The sequence below is a fragment of the Protopterus annectens genome, chromosome 4.part0 (genome assembly GCF_019279795.1).
Source record: "Protopterus annectens isolate FY-2018-M chromosome 4.part0, PAN1.0, whole genome shotgun sequence".
NCBI lineage: Eukaryota > Metazoa > Chordata > Ceratodontiformes > Protopteridae > Protopterus > Protopterus annectens.
In genome coordinates, this window is record NC_056733.1 from 1,887,082,992 (window position 1) to 1,887,102,612 (window position 19,621).

Consider the following 19,621-nt stretch of genomic DNA (forward strand, 5'->3'; position numbering starts at 1 on the left):
CAAATAGCACTAGACCTAATAAAGATCCCCATGGTATTCCCCATATCCTAACCTGTGATCCTTTCTCTTGAAATACAACTATAACCATTCCAGTACAGATCCAGTCACTAATCATTTTAATGAAGAATAGTGAAGTTATACCTCACGCTATGAGTTTCACTATGTGTATGTTGTGATCTGCAGTGTCAAAGGCATTTGAGAAATCCACAAATAACACTTCTACTTGGAAGACTAAATCCATAGGCTTACAAATTTGGACTTGTGTCTCACAACACCCTTAGGCATGAAGTAAAATCTATACTACACATACCCCCATGTAACTTATTAACTCCTTAGCACTCACTGATTTTCCCATTATAACTAATTCGCATTGCATTGCCCCCATAAAGTCACAGCTCTCTGTGGTCAGAAACAGTGGCTGCTGTGGCACTAAGGATAATTAGGATTTTATGCAACAAAAGTGGCATAGTTTACTGGCCTCCAACAGCAGAAGGACTACTGATCTATGTCAGATTGTGGTTAACTTATGAAAACTACAAACAGAAATCATTACCAGGAAACAGCATTAGTGACCTAGCTACATGTTTATAAGTATTTGCCTCATCAGTTACTCTGAGAACTCTTTCCTGGTAATCTTAGCCTTACTGTGACTCCATGGAAAACCCTATACTACTTACACTGAAAACATGAAATGGCGAAATGGTTCTCATGTTCACTACTTCCTTGAGAAAACTTACTGTTCTATGGCTCAGTTGCATTGTAGACAATACAGTATTTAAATATACTTCATTTTACCCTCCTTTCTTACACATACACACATGCGCAGACACACACACACACATGCACGGGTCCCTGTATTTGTGAGTTTTTCCATTCCTGAGGGATATTATTTAAGAATCTACCCCATTCACTCCTTTTGATATTGTTTCACAATCTTCCCTAACACATATAATCATTTCAAGCCATTACGCAGGCTATGAAGGAGCTACCCTCTGTGCTGTAAAATAATGTTTGCTATCCTATGGAAAAAATACAGGACTGGCAAATTGGCAACACACACACACACACACACACACACACACACACACACACACACACACACACACACACACACACACACACACACACACTTGGCCAGGCAGAATAATTAAGCACATTTGCTGTGTATAAGCATATAAAATACTCGTAAAGTAAATATAATACTCTTTCTTACAAAAACTATTAAATCAATTAAAATATACATAATTTGAAAAACAAAGCTTTCCTTTGAGTATCAATAATTTACTATATAAACATATATATCTGAATTAACATTGAGTGCTGGTACATTTATAGGACTGAACTCTGCACCAGAATGAAAAATAAACATCTGCCAAACAAATGTCTTTAGTCTTTTAACCATTTCATCAATGGAACCTGAATGGAAATCTTGTGTGGCTCCAATGTGAAAATACGATATCATTGTCACATGTGTAGCACATTATTCCTGTCTCTTTCACTCCTTAAAACAGAGCAGGATTTTTAATATCATTTAGTTCTTTCACTATCTCTCTTGAGTTGAATTTCTTCTGTTTTTTTCTGCCTCCAGTGGATTGCCACTTCATCATGATAGGTTTATTTTATTTAAGTTGTGCCCGTTATATTTTTGTTTCTTTCATGTCTGTGCTGAGCTGCTTGAAACTCTCCCTTATTTTAATGACTGAAGCTGCACAAATGTGACCAAAGACTTTGTTGTACCACTCTGTAGTCCGGCCTCTGGAAAACAGGAAAGAAAAAAAATAAGTCACAGCGCAAACCTTAAGTAGTAGAAACTTTAAACAAGATTAATGAGATAAAAATATGCTTCTACATCTTGTACTTGCAATACTTATGATTAATAAAGGCATCTGGAATTTAATGTGAAGAAATAAAAGGTACTGAATGCTGGAAGGGAAAAAAATCACCAGAATGTATATTGAACATAAAGGATACATTTATATCAGCTGGAGACAATATAGGAGAAGATCATTTGCAAATATTATTCAAAAACATACACTTACCTCTCTTGCAGCAGATAACCTTTCAGTAGAATATTTCAAAATAGCAACAGATGTCATTGCATACCCTGTAACCATACTTCTAAATCACTCTCTCCAAAAATATATAATTCTAAAACTCTGGAAACAATCCTTTATTATTCCATTATGTAAAGGTGGCAGACTACAGACCTACAGCCATATTCTCACTTCTGTCTAAAATACTTGAAAAATTATATCACTTACAGTTGATCAACTAGCAAATAGAGAAAAAATTACTTCCCATGACCCAACATGGATTTAGTCCAGGCCACAGCACAGAAATGGCATTACTAACTTTTTGTAAACTTTGTTCATGAAAAACAAAATCAAGGAGAAATGATTGCATCCTTATTTCTAGATCTATCCAAAGCATTTGATACAGCCTCAATTCCTTTATTATTATTATAGGCAAAAGGAACTAGGCCTCACAAGTAATACGCTCAATTGGTTTAAAAGTTACCTTAGCTACTGAACACAGTGTGTCCCTCGGCAGATGTGTATCAGGAAACATTAGCATTAGGAAACAACAGTGTTCCAGATTAGGACTGTTACTCTTTAATCTTCTTCTTTTTCTTTTGGCTTTTCCCGGTTAGGGGTCACCACAGCAGATCACCTTGTCTGCTCATGACTGGCAGTAGAGTTTTACGGTGTCGAGTTGCTAGCCCGGTGCCCAACCTTCCACAGAAGGCACGCACTCATGCCTAGGGCCAATTTAGAGTGTCCATTCCACCTACAGCATGTCTTTAGGATGTGGGAGGAAACCAGAGCACCCGGAGGAAACCCACATGACCACAGGGAGGACATGCAGACTCCGCACAGAAGGCACCCCAGCCGAGAATTGAACCAGAGAGCCTCTTGCTAGGAGGCAGCAATGCTATCCGCTGCACCACCGTGGTTCCATTAATTCATTCAGCCTTTACCCAAGAAACATAATCCAGCATCCAGATGATTCAATAATAATATGTGTACCTCTACAATCAAACACCGCCAAGCTAACCTACAGCATTCCTTTACAAAAATTGAAAAATGGCTTCAGGAATCAAAACTGCTCCTACATCCAAAGAAAACTAGGCTAATGGTATTTTCACCTCCAACTCAGCAATCAAACTACTGTGACTTAAACATATTATCAGTTGATAATACTAGAACTGAGCTAGTATAAAACAAAAAACTTCTAGATATAACAATTGGGCACTGATTAAGATTCAATCAATATATCTAGTATGCTGTAAAACAATCATAAACTATGAGTTCTTTACAACATCAAACCTTTTCTACATGTCTCAGGTGAATAACAGGTTGGCTAACACTTGCATATGCCTCAACTGCTGTCTGTGTACTAAAACTTTCAATATAACTTTATACATAAACTGTAAAATAATGCTGAGTGTTCTTTAGATATTATGAATTTGGCAGGCTATATATATACTGAATAGTGTACCTGACATGCTGATCATCTGTTAAACTGTGTATATCTCGGCAATATCTTGGCAAAATGAAGTGTATTTCACTGTTAGCTCATGCTAATTGCCCATGAAAAAGTATGTAATGTGGAGTTTTTTTGACCCAAGCTTCTTCTGAAAAGAGGCTCTAGTTGGACTTTCATGGTAATCAAAGACCAATCAATCCATCAATCAATAAATAAAATACATTTGGACAGTTGTAAAATGTACGGTAACTCATACTAGCTAATAATTGGAGGCAATCATGCAGGGGGTAATACTTTGGTGGGCAGCAGGGACATTGAATTACAGTGGAAAGAAATTACCACTCCTGTGATTTATAGATTTAGTGAGATCACATTTAAAAATGGCATAAAACTGGAAATACACCAGAAAAGCAAATGAAATAGTTTATAAGTTTATTAGTTCACAGAACACTTGCATTCAGGGTGTAAGGCCTTCAGGGAATGCAGACTCTCCAGTATTTCTTATTCTCTCTCCAAGCATGCAGTTTATTTTTAAACTGAAAAATAATATATGATTTTTGTACCTCCACCAAGATATACTCTTTCCATTTCCTGAGTCAAAAATCTATCCCCTTTTCTTAGTTCTTTTTAATTATACAATGATGCTATGTAACCAGTTTTTTAGGTCACTTGCATATTTACAGAGAAATTGTCCTAGCAAATTTCTAAAAATCTGATCATTTAAGGCCTTATAAGTCATGCACAGTTTGAGTCTATGTACTCTGTATAGTATATTAAACAGATTTAGTCCCGCCTTACCAGTTTTTCCTCATACAAAAAGCATGTCACTCTAGGAATTATCCTTGAGAATTTTCTTTGCACGGGCCATCAAATTTGTATGTCATACTTTGAGAAAACTGCACTGTATTTCATAATGGACTGAATTAAAGATACACGCAAGTTACATAGGTTCTCGGATCCCTAGTAGACACTGACACAAATAAGAAACCTACCATTTGTAAAGCTTTCCTTTTTATCTGTAGCACGTGATCATGAAAGGTCAGCTTATTACTATTGGTAACCTAAAATCATTTACAGTCTCCACCGTACATAAGATCTGACTATTAAAATACAATGGAACCTGCCAATAACCAAAACAATGAAGACAAAAATCCAAAGTACGAACAGCAGAGCAGTCCCAAAGAAAAAACAAAGGCAGATGTAGGTGCAAATAAATTTAATGCAAACCAGGATTAAGCACTTTCGTAAACAAGTTACTTCATCAGAATCAAATTACTAAAAGCACACACCATCTTTTGTACTCCTCCCCAGTATCACATGATACATCATTGCCTCTAATAAAAACTCTTAAAGCACCAATACACACTAAATGTTAAAACAAACTGAAACCATAAACGGAAAACATAATCGCACACCACAAAAATTCATAGTACATAATACACTGAACCACAATGATGCCTAAACCTTGTAATGCATTTAAAATAAAAAAAATGGTAATAATAATGTGGAATATGTCAAGGAACATTAAATTAAAATAAAAAACTAAACCCAGTTTATACCACATAAGACTTGATCCTTAATATACATAGACAGTCCCTCATTTAAGCCTGGATGGTTAGTAGCATCCAATCTGAGCTGCCAACGCAGTTCTCTTTCCTCTAAAATGTCATTCCAAGGGCCCCCTCTAGTGTCTTGCAACACTTGTTCAAGTGCAAAAAAATGAAAATAGTGGGCAGGAAACTCCATGTGATGTTTGGCCAAAGCATCGCTGCAATCCACCATTCTAATGTCATTTCTGTGTTCGTATATACGTTCCTTGATTTTTCTCATGTGATACTGGGGAGGGGTACAAAAGGATGGTGTGTGCTTTTAGTAATTTGATTCTGATGAAGTAACTTGTTCATGAAAGTGCTTAAAATGTATTTGCTCCTACATCTACCTTTGTTTATTCTTTGGGACTGCTCTGCTGTTCGTACAATGGAACCTGCACTTGAGGGTTACCAAAAAAGCTGAAATGGTGACTGGAATAGAGAGGCTTAAATATCGCTACAAGTGTCTGGCAGTTCTAATTTTTTGCATTTGCTTTCTCTGCAAACCATGTCATGTGTATAGTAAAGCATGTAGTGTTTTCAAGCAAAGTTTATAAAAATTGGAGTCGTAGCTCTGGCCATATTTATATTGCCAAGATATCAATAGTCTGGAACAGAAAGGGAATGCATGATCTGTTCTGTAAGTTACTTAAAGATGAGATTATACTTCAAAGAGTTGCAGAAAATGGTGAAGGATAAATTAATTGTTTTGAGTATGCTAAACTGACCGACTGGTTAATACATAAAATGGAATACCATGGATGGTAATGGACTGCAGAAAGATGCAAAATGGCTTTCAGCACACCTGGCACAGAATATATAGGAAAAGAAAGACAAGCAATTGAAAACAAGACTGTGTAGGAGTGAATAAACTGGATGACTAAAGGCAACTGCATTTAGGAGAGAACTTTGGGGGACTATGTAAGCTTCTGCCTTGTTTTACTGGCTTATCATATATTCATTTGAGAATTCCTAAAACTTATTAATGAAAGCGAATATAAAAATCTACATTCATCAACACTACTTTCATGAAAGATCCCTCACTAAATCTGTGAGCTGATAAACTTAATTTGCCAGCTTTTGCCATGATTCATAGACAGGATGTATAATATGCCATACACAGACTAGTGAAGGCTACTAGTAATTCATAATCCCACATTGTGCTCCAGTGCATTAAGCCTAAAAACACAGTAGAACATATAACCAAATGGCTATATGATGACATGCAAAAGGAATGAGGTACTACAATGATGTCCTTATGATACCAAAATAACATGCAAGGCCAACTTAGTTGCCATTCATAATTGGATGTAGAGGAAATTGTGCCTCTCTGTATGCCTGACTGTAAAAAGGCAAAGCACACCAAAAATGCTTTTGTTGCTTATAACAAAAATGCTCATAGTCACAGCAGCTGCCCTACAGCATCAGTAGCAGCAGCATACGATAGTCTTTAGTGATGATGGCTCCAATTGGTTTGCAGAGCATTTGACTTATCAGTATTTCACTGATCAAGAGACTGTTAATTGATTGCTTTAGAATTGGTCAGGAGATTGTATGGATCTTAGCTGACATGTATCAACCACACACAAAGCGATAGGAATGTGTGGCCTTCCCATAACTGTGAAGGCTAACGTGCGTCACTCTTTCCATACTGGCTACAAGAACCATTCAGAGATTAACTTACTAATTATTTTCACAGGCTTCTACCTGTACAATATGCAAACATTTCCTCATTGTAATGCTTCTAAATGTAGAGGATCGTGCATGGCTTCCTAGCACACCACAGAAGAGTGCTGACACCATTCAAGCCTTCCAATGCATCATGCACTTCCCTGAATTTCAGGGTATTGTAGACTGCACACATGTAACAATAAAGCCTCCACTTGGCATACAGTCATGAAGGTTTGTAAAAAGGTAGGACTGCTATTCTGTGGACTGCCAGGCAATGTGTGGTGTGTGTGGGATTATAACCAATGAGTTAATGCAGCACTCAAGCAATTTGCATGACTTAATCTGGCTAAATTGCCACTTTATGAATGTAAAGTTAAACAGGGCCATCTAGGTGTTACATTCAAGTCCTGTACTAATCTGAAACAATATAGCTATGTATCTGGGGTGTCCATAAGTAGCAACTCCCCACACGTTTATATTCTGTTGTAGTTGCTGCTGGATACTTACTGTAGCCCTGGCTTATGACTTGTGTATAGACCTCTCTAAATATAGCAGATCTCCAGTATAAAACTATACACACATTCTCAAAGCTCACGTCTGCTGTCCCAGCACATCTTGGGTGTACTCCAGTATGATCCAACCACAGGGCTGCAGCATGCTTTTAGAGTGCTGCTGGCTCACTAATATGGTAAAGGGGAGACATGCAGGACAGCCTTAGGATGCAGATACAGTCTGACCTCGTAGATACCCACCCAGCAGAGAAAGCACATTAGCAGCATAGTGTAATGAGTATGTAGGAAAAGCAACAACTATCATCCACACAACCACTCCTTAGAAAGCAGCAGGGGGGACCTGGCAGTGTAGGTAAAGTGGCAACATCAGGTCTAGCTGAAAGGGTGTAGGAAAAGTGGCAACATTTAGTCTAACCTTATGGGTCCTGAAATGCACACAGTGATGGTGTAGTGCCACACAGATCACATATGATGCATGCAACATACATATCAAGCTATGCTTGTCTGAACATGGTGAAGCAACACTGTGCATTAGACATTCCTACACTTATCACTGCTGTCACTTTGGACTGTTTGGGCAGTTGGTTTGCTGGATTACTAACAGTGGGACAGCATCACATGAAGGGGATCTTTTGTACCAAGTACCTTTGGTTGTTGCTGAATACCGATTATCTGTTAATTTAAGCTGTCAGTTTCCACTGGGATAATTTTGTTTGTACCTTTGTGCAGGTTCATGACTGCATAATATAGTTTTATGTCTTGTTATTTACCTGATCATGACTATTTATGCAAGCTGGTTACACTAGCTTGCCTTGTTTGAAATTGCTATTGGACTCCAGTCTGTATCTAGTTGCTGTACTTAAATTAATAACAGACTATTGGTCTCTTACAATATTTCATTATTCATACTCCATTTGTAACTGTTACATTGGAATTTGCTTCTGTAATATTATTTAATTTGCTGTTAAGTCACTGTCATTAGTTTAGCTACTGAGTTATGTTGCTGTCTGGGCATATTTATTATTTCTCACAAAGAACAGTCTGAAGCAAATGTCCTTTTTTCCATTTATTCTGGCTTATGTTTTGTACTACAATGTTTTGAGTTTATTGTTTCTATAAAATGGTTAGGAGTTTAAGAATTGTAGTAAATGTGAACTTTGGCTTTCAACATAGGCAGGATGGTGGAGTGGGTCAGAGTTCTTTTCATGTGTGCTGGTGGCTAGGGACACAGTGCCACATGGCTGTCTACACACACTGGGTGGAGGAACCCAGTGCCACATGGCTGTCTACATACACTGGGTGGAGGGACACAGTGCCACATTACTGTCTACACACACTGGGTGGAGGGACACAGTGCCGCATGACTGTCTACATACACTGTATGGAGGGACACAGTGCCACATGGCTGTCTACATGCACTGGGTGGAGGGACACAATGTCACATGGCTGTCTACATACACTGGGTGGAGGGACACAGTGCCACATGCCTGCCTACACACACTGGGTGGAGGGACACAGCATCACATGGCTGTCTACACACACTGGGTGGAGAGACACAGTGCCACATGGCTGTCTACACACACTGGATGTGGCCATATCACAGAAGTCTGAGATTGAGGCCTTGAGGTGGTGGGTATTCTGTATCATATATTATATCCTCCTGTGAAGAGGATGGGGGTTCCACTATTGGACTATTGCCTGATGTAGAGGTGAGCATCTTGTGGTGAAGGGTATCCTGTGTCAAACACAAGTTCATCCTGCAATTTGTTTGGGTGTCACTATATGACTGCTATCTGTGGCCACTATCCAGAAATGTTGCACTAAATCATGTGGTCCCTCTTGCCAGGGATAGTATATGACTCAGGACTGAGACCTGGATGAGGTCCACACAAGGTATGTCCTACCACTGGAAGGTGAGAGTTGTGGCCTTCTACTGTGAGGGGGGGGGTGGAGAGGTGGTACATTCCCAGATGTGGGTGAGGCTTGTGTACCAAGTGATGGTCACCCTACATGCCCTCCCTAGCTGGTACATGCCTTCAGTCAACACTGGAAATCAGTGCCGGTGAATATTTTGATAATGTCCCTGCCAATCCCTCAAATAAAGCTGGGCATGGAAGTGCTATGTGCTACTACAGATATCAGGAGTCCAGTCATTACTGTGTCCCTGGCCTCTGTATCCTCACATATACTAAGTAACACAGCAGTGGGGTTCATGTTGAACTGGGTTTCAGTGGATTGAGCCTAGATGTTACATTAGTGATCTCAAGTGCTACCTGCAAGTCGGGGACACCTGTGATATGAGATGGTTTGAGTCAGCCTTCTGAGACTACAAAATGTTGTGTATCTCCACTTCAGATGCAGTGTATGAATCTGCTGCTTCAGCCACAGTGGGAGCATCACTGGTTGTGCAGTCATGGGGATCCCCTCCCCTACATGGGATGGTGGGGTCTCATACTGTAAAACCTCATCTTCTTATTGGGATGAGACCACACATGCTGCCTAAATTGAGGGTGCATCCACATTCATGATGGAGGCAGATGATGTTGCTGTGCCATCAGGTTGTGATCTGGTATCTATGCCATATCATTATCAGCAGCAACCCCACCACAGGTGACAACATCAGACTGTTATTGTTTCCCAGACTCTACAGTTGCCACAATACCTGCACTCTGCCTTGTGAATATGCAACAAAACATACCCTAGAGTGAGCATATGTACCTTTGCCAAAGCTGTTCTCCTGTGACATGCACACTAATGGTGTCCATGCAAGATGAACTGTGAAAACCCCAACTTACTTCTGTCACTGTCTTGATATTGCTGGACACTGATGTGCCTAAAACAATACATGGCCTGCATTTGCTGTGGTAAGCCTGCAATGTCTATGAGCAGGGCAACTTTACAGTAAACTGGTGGAAGAGGTATTAACTTGTTGCATTAGCCACAGAAACATGTAGGGGGAAATTCTGGCCTTATGCCAGTGTCTACCCCTCTAGGGATAAGCCAAGAACCTGTGTCCTCCTAACAGGGACACTGACTCTCTCAGCTCATTGCTCCTAGGTGGTTCTCCTATTGCTCACTGCTCTGCTGTTATGAAATATGCCTTCTCCTTGGCACAGGGTAACATGTCAGTAACACATGGCATTGCTGTAATGTGTGATTGTGTATACCCTTGGCATTTATGTTGTGGACCACTAACTGCCACATGTAATCATGTAAAGACTGATCAACCTCTGTTCTCACCTCACCAACAGGTGCCATTCATCTATCCTAATTGCTTGAAGCAGGACATCATTTTAATTTGGGCTGAAATTGCCCAGCTGACTTTATACACCTCATCCTCCAGACATACAAATACCTGTGTACACATAACACAGAATTATAGACTGTATACTATTAGGATTGATAGAATGACAGCTATAGACTAAGGGGTAGCATACCTAGAGCATTCACTAATCATAGTAATGAATGTGGGGGTATACCATACAACTGCTATAGGGAGAGATGTGGAAATACATAAAGGCATACATGACAACAGGTATATATAGGGTAAGGCAGGCATCCCTACTAGGAAGAATTAGGGGCATCTTGGTAACTGCCTGTGATATGGACCTCTTGTACTGTGATGGTAGGGTGAAGGGTGTAGGCGTAATACTACTGCACTAAGCACCATAGGCCAACATTTACATTTGACAGGTCTTAACAGTCGTGTAACAGTGACAGGCATGTATAGGGACAGTTTGCCCAGATATTGTAGGCTATGCTGTTGCCAGTACCTTTTACAAGCATGAGACGCATGCAGGTACAAATATTCTTCTTCAGGTTCAGCCCAGTGTTACAAACTGAGAGAGTATCCATGAGATGTCAAAGTAACAGTTTGTAATTTAGCATGAAAAGTAAGTAAGAAGTAACTGCATGCATCAGTTTAAGACCAAGCAAGGTGTTTTTTTTTCTAAGACATGATAACATTTTTAAGATTTAAGTTACATAAGAGAAGGCTTCTATGCATTTTCAGTATATATGTACATTCCCAAAGTCTAGAGATAGAGAAAGAGAGATAGGGAGACAGAGAGTGGAACTGTTGTGGAGAGCAGAGGAGAGGTGGGCTTTGAGAGTGTATAGTGAATATGGTTCGATATTATGTTAGGAAAACAATTAGGAAATAAGTGGGATGTGCCACTGTTTATCCATACACTGGTAATGTCTTTCAGTATGATGTTTCGAAGTCACAGTAATATGCAAAAGTGCTTTGAGAGTAAGAACTAGATAATATTACTGTTTAAGAAGCAATCGTATTTAAAATATGAATTGCTTAAGGTCCCATCTGAATTCTGAACATTTAGTAGGACTCAGTGGATTTAATGTTAATGGATAGGGATTCTTAGATCTTGGGATGTTGACAGGTTGGGGTAGAAGGGAGACATGACCTTAGGTTATATGTAGAGGTTCTTATGGTCAATCTGCTGGTGAAGAAAGGAAATTATTCTAGAATGTTTAAAGACCAGAGAGGACATGAGAAGTACTGACTGGTATTTGACAGAAATTCACTTTGCTTCCGAGACTGTAGTACAATGGTGTCCTTTGTGCAGGAAGAGAGTTAGGAACCTGCTGATATGAATAGCTGTTGTTTGTTGAGAAATGCCATTCTTTTTGGAGGTTGTACAGAGTAGGGGAAGTCTGTGTTCCAGCTGTGAGACCTTTAATTACTGCTAATCTTCCTGTAGGGAAGAAAATGGGAGATTTTACTGGAATAGTAAAGGAGTTTGTTTACCTTGGTTTTGGTTACCCAAATGTGGTGCTCAAAATGAGATTATGATCAAGCCATACATTTGTATTGCTGCACTGTTTCATTTTTTTCTTTGGTGTTACAGATAATTTTCCAGCTTTCTGTGGTTTTAGATAATATGAAAGTGGTGCCAAATAGCACACTTTTTTTAAAATTATGGATAAGTTAATGTTTAAGTAACCAGTCTGAGAGTTGTGATAGGTCTTGTTCAAGTTTGTTGTTTTATTTTTAATAGAGTTATTTGCTGTGTATCAGACCATATAATCTGCATATAAAATAATTGGAAGTTGTGGGAGGTCAATGGGTAGTTTGTTAATGAACAATGACAACAGCATGGGGGAGAAAGAGAGAGCACTGATGCTTGTGGAACTTTTTGATTAGTGGATCAGAACAGGAAGATGATTTCTCAATTTAAAGTTTAAAATCTCTATTTTCTAGGAAGCCTTTGAACCAAAGGACTACAGTGAGACCAAAGGACTGCAGTGAAACTTATTCCTGCCTTAATAAGAATGTGAAGTCAATTAGACTGAATGCTTTTGTGAGGTCTATAAAGAGAATGCCTGTTATGAGGCCTTTATCCCTATTTTGTAGTATATCATCTACCAGTGTATAAAAGACTGTCATGGCTCTTCTGCTAGAACAAAAGCCATGTTGTTACCTATAGATAATGTGATTGGATTGTACATTTTCTGACAGATGTGTATTAATTTCTTAAATACTTTGCCAAGACTTGATGATATACAGAGTGGTCTGAAATCATTTCTGCTGTTTGGTTTAATAAATTTAGGAAATGGTTTAACAATTTCAGTTTTCTGTTCTTTTGGCATAATGTTTTTAGTGAGGCTGAGTTTGTAAAGGTATGTGACAGGAACAAGGATATATTCCTTAAACCAATGGTGCATACCATTAGAACCCTCTGGGACATCTGAGGGAATGTCATCTAACTGTTTTTCTACATCACTGAAAGTTAGTTTTGAAGTAGAAAGAGAATATCAATTGTAGAGTTAGGAGGGTAATGAAGCTGGGTGCTGGTTGAGTTAGGAATACTGAAATTAAGGGTGAAACACATGGTGAATTCAGTAAGGAAATCAGGAGGGGTTAATACTCCTGAAGTAGTTTTTTTGTCTCTATTTTTGTGTGTTTTTATGTGAGCAGTGTCTTGCTAGTTGATTTACAAAGTTCCAGACTTTCTTTTGATTGTGAAGGAAGGTTTTTGATTTGAGATGCTTGAAAAAGATTTGCTTTGTGACAATGAATAGACTTATTTCTGGATTTCTGAGTAGAGTGGATCTTTGACAAGTATCTGAGGAGTGTAAAGTTTTCCACTGTAAACTAACTTAGTCTTTTAGTTTATATAAAACTTTAAGTTCCTTTGTAGACCATAGGTTTTGAGCAAATTGATGCCCTCTGGATTTTTTATGGAAGTATTTATTCTGTACTGATTGGAGATGGTTTATCATAATGACTACCTCAGATGTTTTTATGGGTTTGGTAGGGACACTATGTGGGTTCACTTTTTTACCATTTTTATCCCGGTATCTCTGGCAGATCCCATCTGATGGCTCCACTACCTGCACTCAATTGGCAGGGGCAGGAGCTTAGCATCCTTGGTGTAGGTGAGAGCCCTAAAGCCATTTGTTCCTCCCAGGAAACATTATAGGCATATCCATTCTACTGGTGTTAAAAGTCAGGTGGTAGTGCATGGGTCAATTAGCCAGAATCCTTGGAGTAGCATACTTCTAGTCTGTCTGCTCACATTGCAATGGCTATACCTCCTTTTCCCTAACTTACCATGGAAGCCCTGCTTTATGCAGCATGAGCCACCATGGTTACTACAGGCAGGCAGGCAGGCACTATAACCATTCCACACTAGATGTCACCAGTGCTATGAACATAGCATCATCCCTCCCCTGAGGATCATTGAGCAGGCATCAACTGCTTAAAGTAGTGCCATGTTTTGGGTGATTTCAATTTGAGGGGATTTTTTTTCTTCTGCTTTTGGCTGGGAAGTAATGAGTATGGGAGAAGAATTTTATATATATATACATACACAGTATATGATTCCGCTTCATAATGTCGCAGCCCAGTTCATTGACTCTAAAAATGGCACAATGAAAATGTCATAACTGCAGAAGCACAAAGACTTGGAACATCATCTATCCTTTCTGGGAAAATAACCACTTGGCTACCATGGTGAACTTTGCTCTTTCTGTGCTGTAGTGTGATCTTGGAGTTGCTATATTTGAGTAGGAGGGGTATGGAGGGCAAAGCCCCCCACTTTGATGGTTATAATTTGTTACAGTTGTGTTTGTTTTTTGTTGGTGGCCAAGTGGTTACTTTCCCGGAGAGGAAAAATGGTATTCCGGGACTTCATGCTTCTGCAGTTTCATCATTATCAGAGTCGACGAAATGGGCTGCGATGTTATGAAGGTAGACCATGTATATATTGAACACATTAATGGGCAGTGATGACTGACAGATGGAGGATGAATGGAAAAGTCTGAGAGTTTATGTGGGCTATTGGTAATAGCAGGTCAAGGAGGGAATACTAATACATATGTATAAAATCACTATACGAATATTTAGTGGGAAGAAGAGCTTGAAGGTCTAGATTTTTTTTTGTGATTTACATAAAATGGTAGAGTTAAACTTAAGAGAAGTAATTGAAGTAACAACCTAGTCACAGTTTCTCATCAACTGTATAATATGTACAAAGCAGACAGCAGGTGGGGATTTGGGCATAATTGAAAGTGTTTAATCACTATCAGCATCAGACTGCTCAGAAATCTTTTGGTCTAAATAAGATATACTCTGACCAGAGTCCACTTCCATTGTTGGTGGATGAGAAGTAGGTTGCAAGGAACCTACCTTAAGGAAAAGCACTATAAGAAATAAGAGTGGGTGCACGTAGATAACAATCAATAAAAAGGATCCAGATTAATTAATGAGTCGGTATTTTGCTTTACTAAATTAAAGTATTCTCCGGCAAAAAAGCATAATCAGTTCCCATTAGAACACTGTACAAAGTATGTGTACAATGTAGGTAAAGACTAGGGTTGTGGTGCTGTTATTCAAGGAACCTTGAATGAAGACATACAGAAGGGATGACATCCAGTATTAGTGTTGTGGTAGAGTGGAAACCAGTTCTAGCAGACAATGAAGTAGCCAACCTTGTGCCAGGACAGGAACACTTTTCTTAGTCATTCCTTTTTATATCACAGTATACTCGTACCTCTCAACTGACTAGATTTTTGCCCCGCATTTTTGATCTGTTGTTCATAAATGTTGCAATTTTCTGGAAATCATTAATAATAACACATTTAAGTTTCAGACTTCATATCCTTTAGAAAATGCATGCTAATTCAAAACTGCTATTCTAGAAACCTTCTAAGTTTATATGACAATTATTTAAAATCTTAAAGCAAGAAAAAAATGTAGAACTCCACAACGTCAAATACGTCAATGAAGAAACAAAGCTTTTGGATAACATAACCTTCTTCAGTGTCTTACATACAAACTTCATAAAAAGAGCATTTTTAAATACAATTTAATTACATCACATGACACAGTCAGCCTACCAAAAAACATCAATTAAAATCAACAATCTCCTTAAAAGGATAGTCATCCATAAAGCATTTAGTGATCCTGTTATTAATGTGTTTAACAGCATTTGTGAAAAACAAATCCATGATTTTTATAGTAAAGGAATATTTAAGAAACTGTATAATTTAACTGCTGAGGAATTTAAAGCACTAAAGTATTTGCAAAATAATGATGAAATAATTATAAAAGAAACAGATAAGGGGGGGTGCCATTGTACTAATGGATGTATGTGATTACTTGCAAACCATGAATGAATTATCAGATGTACAAACTTTTAAACTAATTGGTAACAAGGAAATAGATAATATGATAAGCAGAATAAATATGTCTATTTATGACTTGAAAATAATGGATGCTATAGATATTGATACCTTCCACTTTTTAAGTGTACCAGTATTGCACATTTTTTAATGGAAGGATATGCTTCTATTGCATTACATTGCATTTTATGGATAACTGATTGTAACTCTGTATTTGCAGTGTATGTTTGTCATTTGCCTGATGCCTAGGTTCATGGCTGAAAATGGTCATGTTATTGGGAGTGGATTCATCTCACTTACCTATTTCATACTGTAGTTTACAGTTATAGAAAAAGAATAAACAGCTGTTTTTTATTTTTCAAGGAGGTTACTGGGCTAGCAGCCCTAGAGCCCTTACAAGCCTAACCATGTTAATCCTGAGTTGCCTCAATTGTCTTTGGTTAGATGGACGTAATTTGCAGAGCATGTTTATGATACACACCAACTATCCCTGTCCATGAGGGACATGGGTGCTACCCTTGGGGTGAATTTGTGGTCTTCCATCCATTTGTCCAGGTTTCACTTGTATAGGGTCAGTGAAGAGCTCTGCTTTACATGAATTGGAAGCTTATTAAAGAGTAGTGTTAATTTCAGGGAGATATAGCTGTCTCTACACCATGTTCTGTTAGTGTCACAGGCTAGGTTAAGTTCCCTAGAGCGAGTGACTCTTGTGTCACTTAACTTGCTGATGTGCAGCATGTCCATTGGGGCTGGGTCAGAAACTGCCCTGTAGGCCAGGCACAAGTCGCCTCTCAGCAGCCAATATGATACAGAGCACAGTGACAGGGCTTTCAGTCTATTCACATAAGTCATGGTTTGGAGTCCCTGTATTTTCTTATTGAGAAACCTCTGCAGTCTCTTCAGCTGCTGCAGGTGTCTGGTGAGGTACATGCAGAAGGTAGTATTGTACTCTATTAATGGTTTGATGAGGGTCAAGTACAGTGGAGTTATAACATCCTTACACGTGGATGCGATGCCCTTTCTTATGAGATGCACATTTTAAAATATGTTTGTTGTAAAACAAACTGACAAAAATGAAAAAAGTATACGAATTAGGTCAAAACTTCACTTCTGTCTAAAAATGGTTGTAAATCTGAAGTACTAAGAGTGTTTTATCAAAAATTTCAGAAGTGATACATTGGTGAATACTATGCTCCTTCTGCAGATAAAAATTACATTAATTATACAAGTCTGAGTGAAAAAAAAATAACTCGCTACAAAGACATTTGTTAGATTTTTTAGTAGAACAGTCCAAAGTGAAACTCTCCGCTGTCCCTGATTTTGTAGAATGTCCCTTATTTTGCTTTCATCCTGTCACAAATTAAAGTTTTAATTTTCAGGTAAATCACTGAGGATTGCAGTCAGTCGATAATGCCACAAGTAATGAGCTTCATATTTCATATTCTTCAGAAAATTGATGGAAACATGTTGCATTAACTTTCTAAGTGAATTAAAATAATTCTTCAAAACTGTTGCTGATTTTTAGCCTTCTACCATTGTTATTTTTGAGCAAAGCTGTGAGCTATGGGTCCCAAGGTTATTGGAAAAAAGCTCAATAAAGTGTGTGAATGATACTATCATTCAGCAATAGTGCCGGGCAACCAGGACATAGTTGCTTCAAAATGTGACATTTCATTTACAGTCTTCACTTGAAAAAATGCTGGTATTTGTTAAAACGGTGAGTGCTTTTGTTTTTTGAACCAACAGAAAATCTGAAGAAGTGCAGTCCTCTTCTTCAGAACTATTTCAAACCTGAGAAAATCTAGGTTTTTCATGTCCACAGCAAAAATTATGAGGAGGGATTGACTGATCTGGTTTTTGTCCGTGGCGGGTTGGCGGTAATGGTGCCAGTTCAAAGTCACCTAGCAGCAGGTATCTTGATGATATGGACTGTTCTTAGTTTGATATTTTTCAATATCTCTCTCTGGCAAATTGCTGTCTGTGAATATTTTATGTTGTGTTTGATTATGGAGAAACCTAACAATCATATGTACAACCATTAGCTTATTAAACTTGGTTCTGAAAATATGTCACCTTTCCCATTTTGAGATTTCATTTCTGGCTTTAGCTGAAGTATGAGTGTAACTATCTGAGCTGTACAGAATTAGAAATACACTTTTGCCTAGTTTCATTTCCTCTGGCAGGGAAAGTGCTTCTGCTGAAAATTACTATACCATTAGTGATGTGAAATATGCTGCTTTGGATGTCAGCAACTGGTTATAAGTACTTGAAATATAGTCTGTTTTATTAATATGAAAATAGTAAATATTTGATGTCCTTATTTGAAGTTTTACCTGCTTATTTGTTGTTTTTAAAATACCTCTGATGTACTGATGAACTCTGCGTGTCACCACTAAAACAGGACCTTAGGACCAGCAGACATTTGGTTATCAGTATGGAACATGCATATAACAAGCAGTATAATGTGAAGGGTAACATTTACTAAAGAAGATTTGCAAAACTTGCAATGATGCAGATTTTTTTGTAAGAAAAATTGTATACATTGTTCTTGTATAGGCTACGGATTACCTGTTATAAAACTTAATCTAATTATCTAAGCAGATGAATATTAATTGAACTGTTTAGCTCCAATATCCTGTTCTTACCTTGTATCTGTCCTACACACATGTGTGAGTCTGCACCTTTGGGTACCCAATGGTTCAGTAAGATACTGGCATGTGATCACATGACCTTTAATCCCATTTTGGCATTCTTCTCCGCAGTCCACGGAGGTTGCTGCCAGCACAGTGTTACCTGTCTGGGGCTCCGTTTTCCATGTCCTAGGAAGAAACAAATCATTTAGTTGTTATTCACTATGTTATGTGTTTGCAATAGTTTAAAGCACTCAACAATCAAAATGAGGTAACCTGAATTGCAACAGTATAGAGTATCTATAAGAATGGGTTCAGAGAGAAGAGAGAAAATCATGTTTTTTTTTTTTGGGGGGGGCAGATTTTTCTGGCCTTTAAGTCATGGAATTTCTACTTACAAGGCTATTTCTGCAGAAAGCATTATGTACATAGGTTTACTATTAAAATGTCGAATGGCACTACGTCGACTGTACTATATTCGAACACGGAAGTTCGAAAATAGTAATGTCGACGTCAAAAAACAATGTAGGAATGGTTTTAACATGGGTCGAGGTAGGTGTTCAGTATTATTCAGAACTACAAACATCTCCCCTACCTCGACCCATGTTAAAACACAGTCCTAGATTGTTTTTTTGTCGTCGACATTACTATTTTCGAACTTCCATGTTCGACTATAGTACAGTCGATGTAGTGCCGTTTGACATTTCAGTAGTAAACCTGTACATATATACTTCCCAGGAAACATTCCCATCCAACCTGATGCAGTGGAAGTAATGTTAGAAACAAAAGGCGATGCACCTAATACAAGCAGGAAAGCCCCATCCAGTCTGCTTTACTTGGCTTCCAGAATGTCCCCCGAACAGTTTATTTGCTTACTCAACACCCCCTTCTCCTTTCTGGTTATTACCTATTACTCTTCAGTTTCATTTATCTGTTATTTGATATCTTCTTTTGTTAGCAGAGAGACTGCACCATGATTTCATCACCATTTTCATAAAGGGGGATTTGTACTCCAAAGTAACATTATATCAGCCAAATGATGGTGTTACACACATCTGCATTTTTTGGCAGGCACTGATCATTTAGC

The 19,621-nt window shown here is 38.3% G+C and overlaps 1 protein-coding gene across 3 annotated transcripts in view; it reads right to left on the reverse strand.

The window, feature by feature from the left end:
- Window positions 1-1,150: 1,150 nt before the first annotated feature.
- The window catches only part of LOC122800063 (rho GTPase-activating protein 7-like), a 988,694-nt gene continuing 970,223 nt past the window's right edge, over window positions 1,151-19,621 (reverse strand). For all 3 annotated transcript variants that reach the window (XM_044069557.1, XM_044069559.1, XM_044069558.1), the window contains 2 exons: window positions 18,550-18,723; window positions 1,151-1,755 (listed from right to left, as the gene is read on the reverse strand). In XM_044069557.1, the coding sequence (XP_043925492.1) occupies window positions 1,638-1,755; window positions 18,550-18,723 (292 nt within the window). In that variant the 3' untranslated portion in view covers window positions 1,151-1,637. The remainder of the gene's footprint in view (window positions 1,756-18,549; window positions 18,724-19,621) is intronic.